Source organism: Dermacentor albipictus, chromosome 5 (assembly GCF_038994185.2).
Source record: "Dermacentor albipictus isolate Rhodes 1998 colony chromosome 5, USDA_Dalb.pri_finalv2, whole genome shotgun sequence".
NCBI lineage: Eukaryota > Metazoa > Arthropoda > Arachnida > Ixodida > Ixodidae > Dermacentor > Dermacentor albipictus.
The window spans coordinates 26162466-26180069 of record NC_091825.1 but is presented as its reverse complement, the minus strand read 5'-3'; the positions used below and the strand labels follow the sequence as shown (position 1 = coordinate 26180069).

Here is a 17604-nt window from a genome sequence, read left to right as displayed (position 1 = left end):
GATCTGGAATTCTTCTATTTTCCCTCTTACCGCTAACTCATTAATCGGCTTCTTATGTACTAGTTTCTTCCGTTCTCTCCTCAGGTCTAGGCTAATTCGAGTTCTTACCATCCTGTGGTCACTGCAGCGCACTTTGCCTAGCACGTCCACGTCTTGTATGATGCCAGGGTTAACGCAGAGTATGAAGTCTATTTCATTTCTAGTCTCACCGTTCGGGCTCCTCCACGTCCACTTTCGGCTATCCCGCTTGCGGAAGAAGGTATTCATTATCCTCATATTATTCTGTTCCGCAAACTCTACTAATAACTCTCCCCTGCTATTCCTAGCGACTATGCCATATTCCCCCACTGCCTTGTCTCCAGCCTGCTTTTTGCCTACCTTGGCATTAAAGTCGCCCATTAGTATAGTGTATTTAGTTTTCACTCTACCCATCGCGGATTCCACGTCTTCATAGAAGCTTTCGACTTCCTGGTCATCATGACTGGATGTAGGGGCGTAGACCTGTACAATCTTCATTTTGTACCTCTTATTAAGCTTCACAACAAGACCTGCCACCCTCTCGTTAATGCTATAGAATTCCTGTATGTTACCAGCTATATTCTTATTAATCAGGAATCCGACTCTTAGTTCTCTTCTCTCCGCTAAGCCCCTGTAGCACAGGACGTGCCCGCTTTTTAGCACTGTATATGCTTCTTTTGGCCTCCTAACTTCACTGAGCCCTATTATATCCCATTTAGTGCCCTCTAATTATTCCAATAGCACTGCTAGACTCGCCTCACTAGATAACGTTCTAGCGTTAAACGTTGCCAGGTTCATATTCCATTGGCGGCCTGTCCGGAGCCAGGGATTCTTAGCACCCTCTGCTGCGTTGCAGGTGTGACCGCCGCCGTGGTCAGTTGCTTCGCAGCTGCTGGGGACTGAGAGCCGGGGTTTGATTGTTGTGTTCATATAGGAGGTTGTTGCCAAGTACTGCACCAGGGTGGCCAATCCTGCTCTGGTGAGGGAGTGCGTTACCGGTTCTGGTCACCGGGATCAGGCCACACTCCAGGCCTGTTTGTGCAATTTTATCAACACGCGGATTTCTTTTTTTTTTAATCCGGTGGAAAATTGCTGGCACCGGGATTCGAACCACGGACCTCTTGCACGTGAGGCGGGTGTTCTACCTCTACGCCACCGCTGTTCACCTCAGGTTAGCGTAGGAGAGGAAAAACGGACACAGTGAGCGACAGGCAAAGCTCGGTGTATAGTGCTCGCTGTCCTTGTACGAAACGTTCGCAACAGTAAGCAGGCCATCCGCTGCGGGAAACGCAAATGACAGAACACACGCGCAGTCAGTCCCGGCAACGGCTCATTGCGTGTAGTGGAAACTACGCAACGTACAAGGCAGAGAAATCGGGGACTGCGTTTATTCTCTTCACCGCGCGCCCTCAAAACTTCGTCCTAGTGGTTACGCGGGTGATGTTTGCTGTTGTCACTACTGTGCGCCTGGAATTTAGTCTACAACATGGCCTATGCTCCCCATTGTTATCAACCTCTAACCTGCTTGGTCACACACATGGAGAAGCGGGGAGACGTGGGCGTGAGCGCGGAGTTTCCACAAGAGGGGTTCGAGATGGTCTAGCACAAGGAGTGCAACGTCGTAAGGTATAAGTGGTTGGTTCAGGCCATGTTGAAGCGAAGTTGACGGTTGCGAAAATGCGCCACAAAAAAAATCCGACGACACCAAAGCATTTCTCATAAGTTGTCAATGCGAAAGCATCAAAGGCCAACTGCAACAAAATATTCGACCACGTAAAAAGCCCCATTCAAGATTATTTAGATGCAATAGCTTGCGTGGAAAATCTCACGCTTGAAATATAGGTCAATGCGTCACAGAGAGGTCGCAGAAATCGATGTTTTTCATTCTTCACGTTTCATTATCGCCCGGCGGAAAAAAACGTGCAGTGAAGAATGTGGAGAACCAGGGCCCGGGCTGTCTGTTTTCTGAAGACCTCCTGGAGGGGAGGCTATGTACTCCCTGCCTTGTATTCGGTTCTGGTGCACCAGCGAACAGGTCCCACACGTCTTCTTGCTGGGGAGTAAGCAGACTTTGTTAGCTGCTTCCTGCGCTCTGACAACGCGTTACGCGCCCGCGATGTTCTTTTAATGGTTGTCTACGTTCAACAGCGCGGCCTCGATGCATTCTGCCTCCACTCGAAGAAAAGCGCACAGGGGTGGCTCAAGGTAAAGGGGCGGTATAGTTCGGCTTAATGCGGATGCGATCCACGCCTGGTGCTGTTAGTCTACATCAGCGACAATTGGACGCTCGACAGTCTAGTGTGGCTGGCGCGTGAATAGAACATGCCATGTCGCACTCCGGAACAGAGTGAACAGGATGCATCGCGTGCTAGCTTTGGTGGCCAGCAGAATGCTGTTTGGGTTAACTGAAGCGTGCCTGTTGCATTGGCGCCTTCGACAACGAAGCGCTGGCCCTCTGCGCACTTATCCGTTTACGCTGAGGCAACAACTGATCGGCGCGTTGCTTCGGGACGCACGACAGAACTCATCGAAACCACCACACCGACTGCCAGTTGTTGTGCCATTACCACAAGCCCGGATCCCGAATCTGCAAGATGCAGAATCTATCCTGCGAGCGCCATAATTCTCCCTTCACAAGTCAAGATGCTGCGCCTTCGTGCGGGAGAAGCCTCGGCGGAGCAGCGTGTTTTGACGTGTCCGCGTGTGCCCGACGGCCCGGCGCCGCACCTCCCTTGCCGGGAGGTCACCGCGCGCGCGAACTTTGAACCGAGTGGCCAGCGCGGTCGCTGGTTGGACCCCTCGGACGACCGTCGTGTGCTGACTTTGTATTGGGCCGTTTGAGTGACAATGGGCCTCGGGGATTATAAAAGCAGCGACACGCCGCTCGAAAACAGGATCCGCCGACCCCACCTGGAGAGAGGGTCGCTCCCGACTGGGGTGAGATGTGTCACGCGTTTTCGCCGGACGCCGTCGTGCGAGAACAGTCGCGTTTGTGTGAGCTCTCGGCCCCAGTGCCGATCCGTTTATGTCCTGTATGATAACCTGTATATAATGTATAAAGTCCCTTTTGTTATTCTCATCGACGCCAGGCTCGGAGTCTTCGCTACCAACGCTCTGTCACGAAACGGGTGACGAGCGCTACGGGACCACAAAGCCGTTATCGTGGTGCAGCGGTGCAAGTTCGTAACACTGGTGGCACCGGTTGGATGTCGTAACACTGGTGGCACCGGTTGGAAGTTCGTAACACTGGATGGCAGCTACGGGATTGACCGGCATCAGCTACCTCGGCGCGGTGAGTGCCTGAAGTTTACCTCAAACACCAGACTTTCTCTGACACAGGTTATAGTAGCTTAGGGAAGGATTTGGTGTTGCATTGTGATAACCTTGTGTGTTTCAAGCCTAGTAAGAGTGTTTTGAAAACCAGGGGATGCTGAGGGGGTAAAACGGGGCAGTGTGTGAAATACTTGCATATGTATTACTAGTAGTGTTATAGTAGCGTACGGCAGGTATTTTCAAAAAGGGTAAACAGCAGGAGGACAGTGTGAACGATGGAGAAGTACAAGGTGAAGGAACTTCTCGAAATTTGTGAGGAGTTGGGCATTGAGTTGGGCTCAACCAAAAGAAAGAATGCGATCCTTGAGGTCATGAGGACCGGGGACGTAACGGCTGAGGAAGCCGCTGAGGCCTGGGCGGGTATCAATGAACGTCGGGAAAGGGAGGAGAAGGAACGTTGCGAGCAGGAGAGGAAGGAAAATGAACGACGGGAAAAGGAGGAAAGGAGAGAACAGGAACGTCGCGAAGAGGAAAAGGAGGAAAGGAGAGAACAGCAACGTCGCGAGGAGGAAAGGAGAGAACAGCAACGTCGCGAGGAGGAAAGGAGAGAACAGCAACGTCGCGAGGAGGAAAAGGAGGAAAGGAGAGAGATTCGTGAGCACGAGCTTAAAATGAAAGAGTTGGAGACCCGAAATAGCTCGCCAGCGCCTAGTCTCACTTCTAATGTTCCAAGAATACGCGATCAACTTCCACCCTTTGTCGTCGGAGAGGATATGGCCAAATACCTCGTAAAATTTGAGCACGTGTGCGAACGAAATAGCATTGAGCGATCCCTTTGGGCACAGAATCTGTTAGCCTTGCTTCCTGGGGAGGCATCAGACGTAATAACTTGCTTATCGAAAGAGGCGTTTGAGAGCTACAGTGATGTGAAGGAAGCGCTACTGCGGAAGTACAAATTGTCGCCCGAAGCTTTCCGGCAGAGGTTCCGGTATGCAAAAAAGGGTAAGGAGTCGAATGTTGACTTCGCGTTTCGTCTAAAAGCCGACCTGGTGGAATGGCTGAAGGGCGAAGATGTTTTCGACGACCGCGACAAAATTGTCGAATGCATCGCGTTGGAGCAGTTCTACCGTTGCATTGATGAGGATGTCCGGCTCTGGCTGCAAGATAGGCTAAAGGATGTTAAGCTAAACAAGGCAGCAGAGTTAGCGGAAGAGTATTACACACGCCGCAGCTTGCACAGCAAGGCAGTGCGCGTAGAAAAAGCAGATAGAAGAGATGGGTTTTACGGGAAGCCCGACGAACGGAAGGAAATCACGCGTCGCGAGTTTCGGGAAGACGAGTCCCTTCCCAAAGAAACTGTAAGGGATGGAGAGAATGCATCTCAGAATGATGACAATGGTCCGAAACAGCGAAACGAAATAACGCGTTCTTTTGAAAAACGGAAACCGTTAACCTGCTACAATTGCAAAAAGCAAGGGCACATCGCTGCAAGCTGCCCAGAGAGAATTGCTTTTGCAACGATACAGGAAACTCACAAAAACATACGTCTATTGGAGCCCTATGTGCAGGAAATTAAGGTAAACGGCAAGAAGTGCCGAGCACTGCGGGACTCTGCAGCAACTATGGACGTTGTTCACCCGTCTTTCGTCTCCTCGAGTGATTTTACGGGAGAGTGCGTTAGGATACGGCAAGTGGCCGAGAAGGAGAGTGTCTGTTTACCGATCGCAACGGTTATCATTGAAGGAGAGTTTGGAAAACTTAACACCGAAGCCGCTGTGTCAGCCGCCCTCCCGGAGCAATTTTCCTACCTCTTCTCAAATAACTCGGAGCAGCTGCTGAGGGATCAGGGCAAATCATTCTTTGCCGACGTGGCGTACATGGCCCCCACGCGATCCAAAGCGCGCCCGCTGTCGAGGGAACTTGACTTAGCGTCGGTGAGCGAAAGGCGGTGCGGCACACGGACCGATCACGGTAACTTGAGTGGCGAGCAGTCACGGGAGAGGCAGAGCTCGGAGGCTGGCCTAGGCGAGCGGGTCCTGGAGGTGAGTGGGAGTGACGCGTGCAGTGCTAGCCGCGATAGAGACGCGACGCCGCAATTAGGCGACGCGGGCTCCACACTCGCTCCGGTTTTCGCCAGCTGGCAGGAGCAGGCTGCAGTTGAAAGGGGAACTCGGATTCGCGAGCAACAGGAAGATTGTTCACTAGCCGATCTGAGGAAGAGCGTCAAACGGGGAGTGAAAAAAAAGAGGGTTTCATTTGGCAAGGAATCTGGCTTATTGTACCGCCGCTACACGGATAAGCAGGGTCGCAAATATAAGCAGCTTCGGATTCCGCGAAAATATCACCGGGAAAAATGAATGACCTCATTTGCTTCCTCAGAAGTATGTTTTCGGTCCAAGTGATTTCAAGGGGACCATTCCATTTGTAATTATTATTGCTGATTAATAATTGTTTCTATTTTGTTGAGTTGTTAATTTGACAACTGGTTGTTTGAGCCTTGTGTGCTAGATCGTACACCTGCCTCTTGTTGCAGCGGGAGAAAAAAGGGGAAAACAATTTAGTTAGGTTGATTTGAATTATGGCCTTGTCTGGTGTTTGACGGGAGACAGAGGGCACTTGTTCGTGTTGGGTGTTGCCTTTTGCCGGTCGGTTTTGCAAGCTGCAGAACGACCAAGCGGGACCAGTGGCGAGAAGCAAGGTCTTAGGAACGACCCGAGCGGAGCTGGTCAAGGTGCCTTGGCGACGACGTGGTGAGCAGAGCTCCTGTCCTGGCGAGTCGGACCTGGGCACGTGAGGTTACCTGGCGTCCCGACACTGGACGTGAACTTGGACGAGCCTGACGAACGTGCGCGCCTGGCATCCGAGCCACGTGGAGGCAGCTCGTCTTCCCGGCGCCTTATCTGAGGGCGGGGATGCTGTTGTGCCATTACCACAAGCCCGGATCCCGAATCTGCAAGATGCAGAATCTATCCTGCGAGCGCCATAATTCTCCCTTCACAAGTCAAGATGCTGCGCCTTCGTGCGGGAGAAGCCTCGGCGGAGCAGCGTGTTTTGACGTGTCCGCGTGTGCCCGACGGCCCGGCGCCGCACCTCCCTTGCCGGGAGGTCACCGCGCGCGCGAACTTTGAACCGAGTGGCCAGCGCGGTCGCTGGTTGGACCCCTCGGACGACCGTCGTGTGCTGACTTTGTATTGGGCCGTTTGAGTGACAATGGGCCTCGGGGATTATAAAAGCAGCGACACGCCGCTCGAAAACAGGATCCGCCGACCCCACCTGGAGAGAGGGTCGCTCCCGACTGGGGTGAGATGTGTCACGCGTTTTCGCCGGACGCCGTCGTGCGAGAACAGTCGCGTTTGTGTGAGCTCTCGGCCCCAGTGCCGATCCGTTTATGTCCTGTATGATAACCTGTATATAATGTATAAAGTCCCTTTTGTTATTCTCATCGACGCCAGGCTCGGAGTCTTCGCTACCAACGCTCTGTCACGAAACGGGTGACGAGCGCTACGGGACCACAAAGCCGTTATCGTGGTGCAGCGGTGCAAGTTCGTAACACTGGTGGCACCGGTTGGATGTCGTAACACTGGTGGCACCGGTTGGAAGTTCGTAACACAGTGCAGCAGTGCCGTCAGCGCCTTCGCCGAGGGAGGGTCATTATGGGAACGCTTGAATGATGAACGGCGTCGGAACCAGCTGTGGAAGACGACGATGACGAACGCGCGAGTAGTGGCAAGGGTGCGTCTACGTCGTCACGTGGTATTTTGTACATCTGCGGCCCCACCGTCGGTTTTTCCGCTTCAGAAGCCGTATAATGTCTTCGCATTAAAAGGGGTGGTTCCTTCGGAGATATCTCCGGCCTTGGTGGTGGCCATGATGTGAGGGGTTCCACATGGTGCTTAGTCGATAATTCACCAAATTCAATAATTAAAATCTCGTCATTTCGTTTCTGCGGGCTCGTCACAATTGAGAAAATAAAGCGAGCTCTACATACAAGCCATGTGAACTTTAGTATCTAGGAAAATGCGGTCCGCCGCGAAGCGACGAAGCTCGGCTCTCAGAGTGCGCGAAACTGAAACTGGGAGGCTGCAGTGAGCCCAAAGCAGCGCCCCTCCAGGTGACGTTCTGGTTACGTCATCCCACAACGGGCTGCAAGCGCGCTGGATTAGGCGCTCCTCTATCCGCGAAATGCCTTCATCTGAAACCTGTTATATCTTTATAGAATTGAACGCTTTTCGCAATCTATGAGGGCTGTGTTGATATTGGTTACTTTTCGGAAACTTATCAATCATGCCATTATTTGCGAGACAATACTTTGTCGAGTGTCGCTTCTTAAAAAAAGCCTATTTTCTAGACTGATGAAGTCACTTTACCGTCCAGCCTCTACACGATATTACGCTAGTTTGTACGACATATAGTAAGGTATTGACTGCCTAATTCATTCAACAGATGCTTCCTATTATACAGCAGGCAAAGATAAAGTGATCTGATAAAGTGACAGATGATCTGAAGCCTAGATTTTTATCCAATATGGACAGGCACATCAGCAAAACTATTTTCGAAGCGCAAAATATTACCAACTTTCTCATTTAGTACGTTTATGGCGCCTCCGGTTATCTTTCCCTGTAACTCGCTTGTAGCTAGGCAACATTACTTTCTGAACATGCCGTGCCTGGAGTGTGCAGGTGAAGGATCATATTTATTTATTATTTATTCATGTTACCCCTAAAGGCCCTCATGGGGAGGTTATTAGATAGGGGGGGGGTGGGGAGGAGGCGATACAATCAATAATAACGCTTTACATATCAGAAAGAGGCGCAATACATAGAGCAATAATATAAAAAACAGCAATGATAACATGAAGTTTAATACAAAAGGGCAAAGCAAACAAAATATAGATCAACAAAATATTATACCACATTTCTATATCCGCGAAGTAAATTTATTTATTTATCTATTTATTCATAATACCCACAGCACCTAAGTAGCATTAAAGTGGAGGAGGAGAGCACTGTATATACATATTATAGCGAACATTAAAGCAGGATACAAGAAATGTTTGAGCATGGAATATAGCTAAGAGGGCCATATTATTCCTCAATGCAAAAGAAGCGAGCGTACACATTCAAAGCGCCGCAGCCCGAAGCCTGCGTTATCAGTAATATTCACAACAGCTGATGGTAGACGATTCCAGTCACGGATCGCTTGGGGGAAAAATAAATCTTTCAGCAGCTCTGTCCGGCTCTGGTATTCGCGTACCTTGTGCGCATGGTACAAACGGCTGGGCACATAATGAAGATCTAGAATGTATCTATCGCGGTCTATGCGTGTCCTAGAATTATAGATGGTGTGAAAGAACTTTAGTCGTAATTTTTCCCTTCTTTCTTAGAGCATCTCCCGCCCCATTGTGTGCCTTTCAGCAGTCATACTAAGCTGTCTGCTGTAATTATCTTAAGCATTACGTACTCCCAAATTTTGCATTTTCTCAATTTTATCCTCTTCAATGTTTGTTGCAGGATCCCAGACAGTACAACCATATCCTAGGATAGAGCTTACATATGCTTTATATAACAGATCACGAGCTTGTTTCGCAATGAGCTTGGTGTTCCGTCGCAAGAAACCTAACATTTTACCCGCTTTTCCCGTGATGTTGTCAATGAGATAGTGCCCAGACATGGGTCCTGTGCGGTATATTCCTAAATACTTGAATTATAGAAGACTGCCAAGCAAGATTCAGTTATGTAGTAGGTCTGGCTCTGTATCGTTGTTTTTTTTTTGTGAAATGCATGCGAACTGTTTTTGCATATTTTGTTGCATGTTCTATTTCTAGTACGATGTATGCAATCTATCTAAATCATTTTGCAAATTTTTAGTATCATGTGAGCAGCTTATCTCGCGGTACACAACACAACCGTCAGCGAATAATCTCATTGATGACGGAACATTTGTAGACACATTTATGAAAATTAGGAACAACTAAGGCCTACTGCTGACCCCTGAGGTAGGCCGAAGCTTTTATCAATAACATGTCATGTCGTTCCATTCACCACTACGTATTGTAATCAAATTGTAAAGTACTCCTTTATCTAAGCGATTACTTAGGGATTAAGGATAAAACAATGCAGTTTGTATAATAATAAATCATGATCCACAAAGGTAAATGCTTTTTTGAAGTCGATAAGCACATAATTTACACAGTTCCCTCGATGCAGTATATTACACACATCGTGAACGAATTCAGTTAATTGCGTGACACAAAATACGCCATGCGAAATACCATATAATTTAGACTCAATAAGCAAATTACTGTTAATGTTTTCATAATGCTAGCGCATAAGATGTGTTACATGGTTTTACATGATATGTTTGTTAGTGATATGGGTCTATAATTGCACGCATGCTTATGAAAGGGAACAACACAGGACTGTTTCCATTCATTTGGAAGGCAGCCCGTGAGTAGTGATTTCGCATACAGCATTCTGAAATATGGATAAATGAACCTCGGGAACGATTTCAGGAGGCCGCATCGCAATCCATCCGTGCCGGCTGCTTTGGAGGGTCCCAACTGTTTAATAGTGCTACAATACATCTTTTATCAATCACTGTGTCTTCCATCTATTGTATGTTTATATAGTTAAGGTAATGTAGTAGCTCATTCGATACTTTTTAGGAAGAAACGGAGGCAAAGAAGTAATTAAAGGAATTGGCTATATTAAGGTTATCTGCTATTACTTGCCGATTTAGTTCAAGCGGTGGAATGGGTACCCTATCTTTCCCATTACGCTTGACATACTTCCAGAACTACATCGATTTGATTTGGGACCGCGTGTTAAAAGACTTAAGGAAGATTCGCTTTGCATCTGTCGTTTTCGTTTGTAATTTCTTTGTAATAGCGCGAAGTCTTTCTTTTGAGTAATGAAGTTTATTTTTTCTGGAATTTAGCATTTATTCCTTGCCTTTTATTTACCAGAGAGCTTAATGTTGCATTGAAGAATGGCTTAATGTTAGAACGGTGGACCGCCTGTACATTTGACCTTGCATGTTGGTCCGTTCGTTTCGAAATTTTATTCTTAAAGAATACCCATATGTCGTTCACATTCGTAGTTTCTGGAAGCAAATAAATATCTGGTAAATATTATTGTAGCGCACAACGTATACCTGTAACATTCACTTGCACGTAATTGTACATCTTTCGGTAGCTGCTTAATTTTTTTTACATCATTATCATCAGCCTGGATGCGCCCACTGCAGTGTAAAGGCCTCTCCCGTGCTTCTGCAACTACCGTGGTCGTGTGCTAATTGGAGCCATGTTGCACCTGCAAACTCCTTAATCTCGTCCGTCCAACTAATTTCTGCCACCCCCTGCTACGCTTCCCTTCTCTTGGAATCCAGTGCGTAGCCCTCAAAGACCATTCCTTTTCTTCGCTCCTCATTACATGCCCTGCCCATGCCCATTTCTCTTTCTTGATTTCAACTAAGATGTCATTAACTCAAGTTTGTTCCCTCATTCAATCTGCACTCTTCTTATCCCTTAACCCATCATTCCCCATCATCACCCATCATTCTTCTTTTCATAGCTCAGATCATTTCACATTGTACAACTTCATGGTCACTTAGACCGGGAAATATCCAAATCGAGATTACTCAATCGGGCGCATTTGGTAGAAATAAGTCCAAAACGTTATTTCTTCTTGTCGGCTGAATCACCATTCGTGTTTGATGGCCCCGGAAGGTGAGAAGTTTGACCAACGTGCAGTCTATGACTGAATGTGGGAAAATTAAGATCTCCACCAATTACCAACTAGTTTGCTTGGACTGTCTCTATTGTTTTCCATTATTCACACCTATTATTAATTGCGCTTTTGGGATGCCTGTAATACGAGCAGACAGTTATTGCCGTCCCATTTCACAGTCTTATGTGACAACACATCTTCACACAACGCACCACCAATATGAAGCCTAAAACAATAACTATTGCTATGAACTAGTACAAAAAGACCCTCCTCCATGACTATTCCTGTCTTTACTGACACACGTGTAACCACTTGGAAAAACTTTGTCGCCTGCGATATATTTATGAAGCCACGATTCAGTGCCAAGAACTACAGTCGGTTTTGTCATGCAACGAGGCTGTGAAATTCATCCATTTTATTTTCTGATATTTTTGGAATTTTTTGTGGTGATGTACGTTGGCAAATTGTTGCACTGAATGATCGTGCGCGGAATCAATGAGATGGCGTGGGAGGGTGAATGACACTTTACGCATTAAACTTTGAAAGAATGATCATGACGTGGAAAGGTAATATGGAGGGAGGGAAAGAAATTGTGGAGGGATGGGGGGTGATAAAACGGACAGTTCAGCGATACGATAGGTTTTCATGTGCGGCACGTTTTTTCTGGTTCTGAGACGCATGTACAGGATGAGTAGTCTGAAAAAAAATAAAACGATGACCACGGCTCTGCAAGGCTTCGATGTTAGTGATAACGTAGGCTTGATAGGGGTTCCAAATCGACGCAGCACATTCAATTTTAGGGCGTAGAGGCGTTGCATAAGCAAGCTTTTTTACGTGGATAGGGGCGTGTTTGTAGGTACGTTTAACCAACGCCGATGTGCTCACTGACTCCCAGAACGCCTGTCGCAACTTCAATAATGGATAAATTCACAGGTCAGGGTTGTCATTGCTGACTAAGCATCCACCCAGCCATGCGCCAGTCATCTGGTTTCCCGGTCACCTGGAACTACCAGGAGGAAACGAAGCCCCTCACAGGCATGCCCGAGCTCTTCTATACCGGGCGTCTCCCCCTGATCACCGTGAAGAGTGCTGGGACCTAACTGCTTTAGCAGTGTATGCTGACAATCTCGCACCATACAGAAGAGCCGGAAAGGAGTACCCAACACCACATAAATCCTACACTAAGTTGGAAGAGAACATTCTTAGGAGACCAGAAACTAATACATACCCAACGCCAGCTAAGTTACACCAGTGGTACCCTACACTATACTCCCCGCAATGCCCACACTGGGGAGAGGTAGCCAACCTTGACCACATGGTGTGGGCTTGCCAATTTAATCCCATAGTTGACCCCATCCCAAATCCCTCGAAAGAGCAGTGGGACGCTATTCTGCTCAGCGATGATCCTGACCGTCAGCACTGGCTGGTGGGGAAGGCCAGCGCAGCAGCAGTAACCAGTGGGCTACTGGAATACGTGGCCCACCCACCAGTTCTACGAATATCCTGCAAAGAAAGATGTTTTCAATCAAGAAAACGAAGTGAGCGGCTAGCAGACACAAGGGTGAGATCGATGTGGTGATGCCATGTTAACTAAGACTCAAAGTGCACCCCAACGTATTTATAAGTTGTTAGTTCTACAGTGTCGCTATCAAGGAATGTAAGTTCTTCGAATACGACGTGTACAACGATATAAAAATATATGTTTGGTTTTAGAAACGGTGTGGGTCATTAACCAAGATTAGCATCATGTGTTGCTGTAGCGAGGCGAGCTCGTAAGTATTTGCGGTCAGTGTCACTAGTTAATGTTACAGTAAAAAAACGCAATCATCAGGAAAGAGTCTCACTCTGGACCCTACGCAAGTAGGCAGATCATTCTTATATATTAAAAAAAGTGAAGGGCCGAGCACGCTTCCTTGGAGTGCACCAGATATGACATGAGCAGGAGAGAGAGAGAATCAACTTTTGTGCGACATGAGCAGGAGATGAGTTAGAATTCTTAACAGAGGTGAACTGAGTTCTTGACAATAGGAAGTGTTTGATCCAGCCGAGCACATTAGGGTCGATGTTAAGCTGCGCTAGTTTCAGTAGACGGCTGTGGTGAGGGACCCGATCAAAAGTCTTTCAAATATCTTGAAATACTGTGTTGAACTGAAAGCCCGCGTCAACTGATAAATGTAAGGCATTAACAAAGCCAGCGAATTGAGTGTCACATGAAGAAACCCTTGCGGAAGCCGTACTATTTGAAAATAACGTTATTATCTTCGAGGTAGCTAATTACTTGGCTACGAATGGTATGAGAGGGGAAGAACGCGCACCTGACTTGAATATTGCTATTACTTTCGCTACCTGCTAGTCGTTCGGAATTTGCCCGTTTGATAATGATTGTGAAAAGCGAAAGGACAAGACAGAATAAATGCTTGGTGACGTACTGTTTACTATCCTATTATTAAAGCCAAGGTGATCCGAACAAGTAATAATTTTGAGGTTAACAAAGCTGAGGTACCAGCTTCAATAATATCTATTTTGGGCATGCCAATATCATCAAATATATTTAATTAGGGAGATGAGCTTATGTCTTTGTTGGTAAAAACTAATGAGAATGTTTCGTTAAAAATCTGAGCACATTAAGATCCATCCCTGACGACGCCGTGACTGCCAGTAAGCAGAACGTCGGGATGATAGCTAGGGTTTATGATGCGCCAGAATTTTAGGAGTGACTGGTACACTGTATCACATTTCTTGTACTTTCTTTTAGTTTTTTGCCTGCCCGTAATTTCCCTTCTGTGGTGCTCATGCACCGCAAATTTTGAATAAACAACGGCGCGCTGCTGTTATATCTCATGGGCATGAGAGGCACAATGTCTTCGATAAGGTGAATGATAAATATTTTAAACAAATCCCAAATTCACTGAAAAGTTCCCAAGGAATACAGATGATTTTCACTGATATCACTGAATAGTTCACACTACTGCGGTGCGCACATCTTCCGAGTCGGTATACAGCAATGACTTCCATGCTTTCGTACATGCGACTGGTGACCCTTACTTCGAAGCGCTCGTCCGAAGGTATATGGCACTTATGCGACATTTCTTCATCCTTGGGACCACTCGTCTGCTCCTGTTGGACGCTTTCTGCTACGAGACTTGATGCGGTGCTCATGCGTTGTTGAAGTCGATCTGCAGAAGACATAAAGTGTAAGGCCTCCTGCATTGCTTCAAAAGCAGTGCGCCTTAAATGCAAATGCGCCTTAGATCGACTCAAAACATTGTGAATCACGCAGATTGGGATTAAGGGTTGAAAATATCCACTCGACAACCGGAGGCGTCACCATTGACGCTTTACCTTAAATGCTACATGGAATGCTTTCACCGAACACTTACTTCATACAAGAGCGTTCCCAGAATTCCGCCCACATCGACATGCAGCCGCCGTGGCAGGGACTTGAATCCCGTATGCATCTCCATTTTAGAGACTAAGAAGCTACAGCCATCACCGTGGCTAATGACACAGATCTTGTGAGTGCTTGCATTTATTCCATGAGAGAGCCGATGGCTGAATATTTAGGCGGAGGGAATGGAAGTGCTTTTTCTTCCTTCTCCATTTCACTTCTGTAAGAACTAACGCACTTCGAGTGATGAAAATTATTCGAAATAAGTGCTTATTAGGTTCCAAAAGTTCAGAAAGGCACGAATACTGGATGCCATCAATTAGCCCCTTGGAAGTGACACATGTGCAAGGATGTGAAACTCTCATATTTCAATTCGTCAACCCTGCTTATTCCACTAAAACTTAACCTCAATGTCGGCTCTTTGCAGAGCCCCGAGCTGTTTTCTGCATATGAAAACCTGATCAGTATTTGCTCTTTGTCTACAGGTCTTCTAATACAGTGATCCCGGAAAAAGGTTCCCAAATGAAATACAAAGCGAAATACATCGACAGAATTAGAAATGCGGTGCATAAGATTTCCTTCATGAGTAAAGCTTTATATTAGGAAAAGGGACCGCTGCCCTCAACATAGATTGAGGGAGCTTGATAATAATGACGAACCCGCACGTGACGGATGGCTTGGTGTTCATGACTATAACAATTGCTCTGCGGCGAGCAAGCAGAGCGATCGCCTGACAAGTGAAAAGACTGAAATGGAGATGATTGCGCAGCTGGGTGGTACCTGTGTGAGTACACCGTCGACAGCGCTATCGCCGAAGGCGTTACCTTTGCTGTCGTAAGTCTCGTCTCGTCATAGAGCGCCACGACTGTGGTAGTCTGGTCTTATCATATATATATATATATATATATGTATGTATGTATGTATGGCAACGATGGCGTAGAGGTTGACCATGCGCCTCGCGTGCAAGAGGACCGTGGTTCGAATCCCGGTGCTGCGTGGTTTACCACCGGAACAAAAAATCGCGTGTTTACCAAATTGCATACACAGCCCTGGAGTGCGGCCTGATCCCGGTGACCAGGACCGGTAAAGCACTCTCTCACCATAGTAGGATTGGCCACCCTGCTGCAGTACTTGGCCACAATCTACTACATGAATACAACAATCAAACGCAAGCCCTCAGTTCCCAGAAGCTGCGAAGCAACTGACCATGGTGGCGGTCAGACCTGTGGCGCAGCAGAGGCTGCTAAGAATCTCTGGATCCGGACAGGGCGCCATTGGAATCTGAACCTGGCCATATTTAAAGCTAGCACGTTATATAGTGAGGCGAGTCTAGCAGAGCTATTGGAGGAATTGCAGGCATTATATGGGATATAATAGGGCGCAGTGAGGTTAGGCGGCCAAAAGAAGCATATACAGTGCTAAAGAGTAGGCATGTCCTGTGCACCGGGGCTTAACGGAGAAATGAAAACTAGGAGTCGGATTCCTGATTAATACGCATATAGCTAGTAACGTACAGGAATTCTGTAGCAATAACGAAATGGTGGTAGGTCTTGTTGTGAAACTTTATAAGAGGTACAAATTAGAGAGAGAGAGAGAAAATGACAAAAGGAAGGTAGGGAGGTTAACCAGGACTGAGCCCGGTTGGCTACCCTACACTGAGGAAAGGGAAAGGGGGACGGAAAGATGAAAAGAAGAGAAAGTCCACTGGAGATATCAGTCGGTCACTCAGTCCGAATCACAGGCGCTCACTCAATCCGGTCGCTTTCAAATATCGAAGCAGCGCTTTTGTGGCCTTTTGTAGCTGCGATATGCGAGGCCATGGTCCCAAGATCTTCTTCAAGGTGAACGGCTTCCCATCCAGCTCATTGAGAGCTGTGCAGAGGTCTTGCCTTTAGTTTTCATAAGATGGGCAGCAGCACAGTAGGTGTTCTATGGTTTCCTCGACAACGCAGGCATTGCACTCGGCGCTATCAGCCATTCCAATCAGAAATGCATAAGCATTCCCAAACTCCCAAACGTAAGCGGCACGGCACTGTTTCCTCATTTCGCGGAAGACCTGGTAACAGCTGCAATTGCATAGAGGGATCGATTGAATGCAAGCGATGGTAAGTGAATTCAGATGTGTGCCACTTCTCCAATGTCAAAGAGTGCGCTAGCTTGCCTAAGTGTTGGGCTGCGTCGGTCCGCGATAAAGGTATTGAAACAAGGGTTGCTCCTTCGTGTGCTTTTCTAGCAGCTTCGTCAGCGAGGTCGTTGCCGGAGATACCGCAATGACCAGGCAGCCACTGAAACACGACGTCGTGTCCTTTCGTGATCATGAGATGGTGCATTTCTCGTATCTCCGACACGAGTTGTTCACATGACCCGCGACGAAGAGATGCCAGAAGACATTGTAAGGCCGCCTTGGAATCGCAGAATATAGCCCACCGAGGTACAAATTAAAGTTCGTACAGGTCTATGCGCCTACATCCAGTCATGATAACGAGGAAGTCGAAAGCCTCTATGAAGACGTAGAATCGGCGAAGGGTAAAGTCAAAACAAAATACACTATACCAATGGGTGACTTCAATGCCAGGGTAGGCAAGAAGCAGGCTGGAGACAAGTCAGTGGGGGAATATGGCATAGGTTATAGGAATAGCAGGGAAAAGATACTAGTAGTTTGTAGAACGGAATAATAATTTGCGGATAATAAACACCTTCTTCCACATGCGAGATAACCAAAAGTTGATGTGGAAGAACCCCCAATGGCGAGACTAGAAATGAAATAATCTTAATAATCTGCGCTACCCCTGGCATCACACACAATGTGGACGTACTCCGCAAGGTGCTCTCAAGTGACCATAGGATGACAAGATATGGATCTAACCTATACTTGAGGAGCGAACGGAAGAAACTTGTACATAACAAGCCGATCAATTATTTTGAGGTAAGAGGGCAAATATAGGTATTCCGGATCAAGCTAAAGAACAGGTACTCGGCTTTAACTCAGAAAGACAACCTTAGTGTTGAAGCAATGAACGACAATCTTACGGGCATCATTAAGGAGTGTGCAATAGAAGTCGGTGATAACATCGTTAGACAGGATACCGGTAAGCTCTCGCAGGAGGCGAAATATCTGATTAAGAAACGAAAATGCATGAAAGCCTCTAGCCCTACAGATAGAATAGAACTGGCAGAACTTTCCATGTTAATCAATAA

At 47.2% G+C, this 17604-nt stretch overlaps 1 protein-coding gene across 1 annotated transcript in view; it reads right to left on the bottom strand.

The window, feature by feature from the left end:
- The window catches only part of LOC135898225 (MIF4G domain-containing protein B-like), a 139860-nt gene that overhangs the window by 62183 nt on the left and 60073 nt on the right, over positions 1-17604 (bottom strand). Inside the window, exon 5 of the mRNA XM_065427069.2 lies at positions 14064-14194. Within this exon, the coding sequence (XP_065283141.1) occupies positions 14064-14194 (131 nt within the window). The remainder of the gene's footprint in view (positions 1-14063; positions 14195-17604) is intronic.